The sequence below is a fragment of the Drosophila montana genome, unplaced genomic scaffold (genome assembly GCF_035044405.1).
Source record: "Drosophila montana isolate Dmon_TW-CO22-7 unplaced genomic scaffold, ASM3504440v1 contig_3325_1, whole genome shotgun sequence".
NCBI classification, from domain to species: domain Eukaryota; kingdom Metazoa; phylum Arthropoda; class Insecta; order Diptera; family Drosophilidae; genus Drosophila; species Drosophila montana.
Window position 1 is genome coordinate 522890 of NW_026998209.1, and position 2126 is coordinate 525015.

The 2126-nt window shown below is 39.0% G+C and overlaps 1 protein-coding gene across 2 annotated transcripts; it reads right to left on the reverse strand.

Annotated features, from left to right (window-relative positions):
* Window positions 1-353: 353 nt before the first annotated feature.
* LOC135434451 (uncharacterized) lies at window positions 354-1039 on the reverse strand. 2 transcript variants are annotated; one of them, XM_064691049.1, is made up of 2 exons: window positions 786-1039; window positions 354-739 (listed from the first exon to the last, which is right to left on the reverse strand). In XM_064691049.1, the coding sequence occupies exons 1-2, from the start codon at window positions 897-899 to the stop codon at window positions 509-511; spliced, it is 345 nt and encodes a 114-aa protein (XP_064547119.1). In that variant the 5' UTR covers window positions 900-1039; the 3' UTR covers window positions 354-508. The 2 variants fall into 2 exon arrangements, with proteins under 2 accessions (XP_064547119.1, XP_064547120.1); XM_064691050.1 differs by having other exon boundaries at window positions 354-718; window positions 786-1035.
* Between the last annotated feature and the right edge of the window lie 1087 nt (window positions 1040-2126).

Below are 2126 nucleotides of genomic sequence, written 5' to 3' on the forward strand. Positions count from 1 at the left end.
GATGGGGAACTTCTATACGAAATGCATATCAGATGCAGAACAAGTAAAACTCTCCCTTTTTCATATTTCTCTTCATTTCACCCAAATCGATAAATATCGATTTTCAGTTTTTGTCTTCTGAGTAAAGCTCGGAGACTATCGAAGCCAGAGACGAAAAATTTAGTATTTGGGTAGTCGTTGCTGAAATTGTATGTGAAGACAAGTCACAGGGTATTTCCGGGGGTACATGGTATTGTCTAGTTCAACTGGTAGATTTGCTAGGCAAAACTCTGGTCATGCTGTAATTTGATGCTTAATAGAGGCTTGAAATCAACACTTGATGGCAAAGAGTAGAAATGTTTTTGTGCGAACGGTTATGGGTAAACAACTTGATGGTTTATGTAATTCGTGAAACATACATTTAATACGTAGTGAAACATAAATTTTAACTTGAAAAACAGTGAACCTCGAACTGTTTGTCCAATGTAAACAATGGGGACGACCGTCCATATACGGCAACGCCCCCAGTTTAGCCCCCCAGGCTGCCGGAGACGCGTAGGAAGGCCTCGACGCGACCAAAACGTAACTTGACAATGCCATTAATTGCGTCACGATAGGTGATCAAAACCGGACCGCTAAAACGTTGACCATTCACACTGACAGTACCATTGCGACTCTCGTTGACCAGGAACAGGCCCGTCTCGCTCCGTGTCAATGTTGCGTGCAGCTTAGCCACAGTCTTTGGATCAGTGTGGAGCATCTATTTGGATATAAATACAATGGGATTTTTTTAGCTGCTGGCTTACCTTATCATCTAAACAAAAGTCCAGCTTATTATCATGGACATTGTTGCCAATGCGTAGCACCTGATAGGTGCGCAATACAACAGTCGGACGACCCTTGAATGTGATGCTGGCCATGGCTCTCTAGTTCTCTCGTGCAGACAGTTTTCGTTCTGAATCAATTACTAAACAAACAAAACTGATTGTTATGGGTATGGAATTGCTTACGAATGTTAATCGAACCGACTGAAATGTGTCGTCTGTCAGAAAACTGTAAAAGCTACTGTGCCCAGGTTTTCGTACCTTTTTGTTTCAAAGTAAATATCGATTTGGCTGCTATGTGAATGTGAGTATTGTGAGACGCCACCGCCTGACCAGATATCGAACTCTCTCTCTCTCTCTCTCTCTTTCCTTTTCATATATAAGTTGGAGTTGTCCAGCATAAATCGTAATGCTCCTGACTCTAAGCTCTTTATATTACTAGGCGCCACAGTCTGTGGGCGCATTCACACCCAGAGCTGGCCGCATTTCACTTAGCTCTTCAAGTTGCTTTTTACTCTGTCTAGTAGTAATACCCTTCCTAAGGGTATTATAGATTACTCAAGAAGACATCCTTCGACTCAACAGCCGAGCAAATGTGCCCATGTCCGTCTCTCAGCTTTGAGGCGATCGTCACGGATCTTTGCATAGATCCGTCTTTTTGTAGCACATATATTCGAGTTGGCCATAGAAACGATCTGGTTTTTGTTGAGCGAAATCCTATCAATATCCATAGCATATAGTTATTTATCAAAAGTCCGTCGTGAACTTCGAGAGTTTGAATTTGTAGAAGTTCTGTTTCCGAGACAGCTTGTTGCTGTGCTTTTGGTGTTTGCCAAGCTGCAGCACTGACCGTTTTGTCAAATTTACCAATTGAATAAATATTTAATGCACGCTTAATTTAGCATTAAAGCATTTGCCTGCCGCTTATTGTTGTACTTCACAATAAAACACAAGTAATTTATCAATTCAATAAAACAAAAACCAGCAATAATTTAGTAATTTATTGCCAGTTCACATCATTATTTGGGTTGGGTTTTGGGGTGTTTCTGCTAATAAATATTTAACGATAGAATATAATTTTATTCGCAAAATGAAATGAAAAGCGTATGCAAAATTCTCAGAAAATCAATAAACGTTGTATTACACTCGTTTGTTTTATTTAATATATATTATATAAATATCATTATAAATATCATATATATATATATATATCAATAGAACTTGAGATTTCTAATTACTTTGCCACCTCGAATTATAATTAGCGTGGAATTCGATCACAAGATATCTTGACACAGCTCCGTAATTATGAGCTTTACTCTGCTA

Excerpts from the sequence above, each read along its gene's own strand:
- LOC135434451 (XM_064691049.1), bottom strand. The coding sequence starts at position 899 with ATGGCCAGCATCACATTCAAGGGTCGTCCGACTGTTGTATTGCGCACC. Across the intron at positions 740-785 it reads ACTTTTGTTTAGATGATAAG|ATGCTCCACACTGATCCAAA; the intron begins GTAAGCCAGCAG and ends ATATCCAAATAG.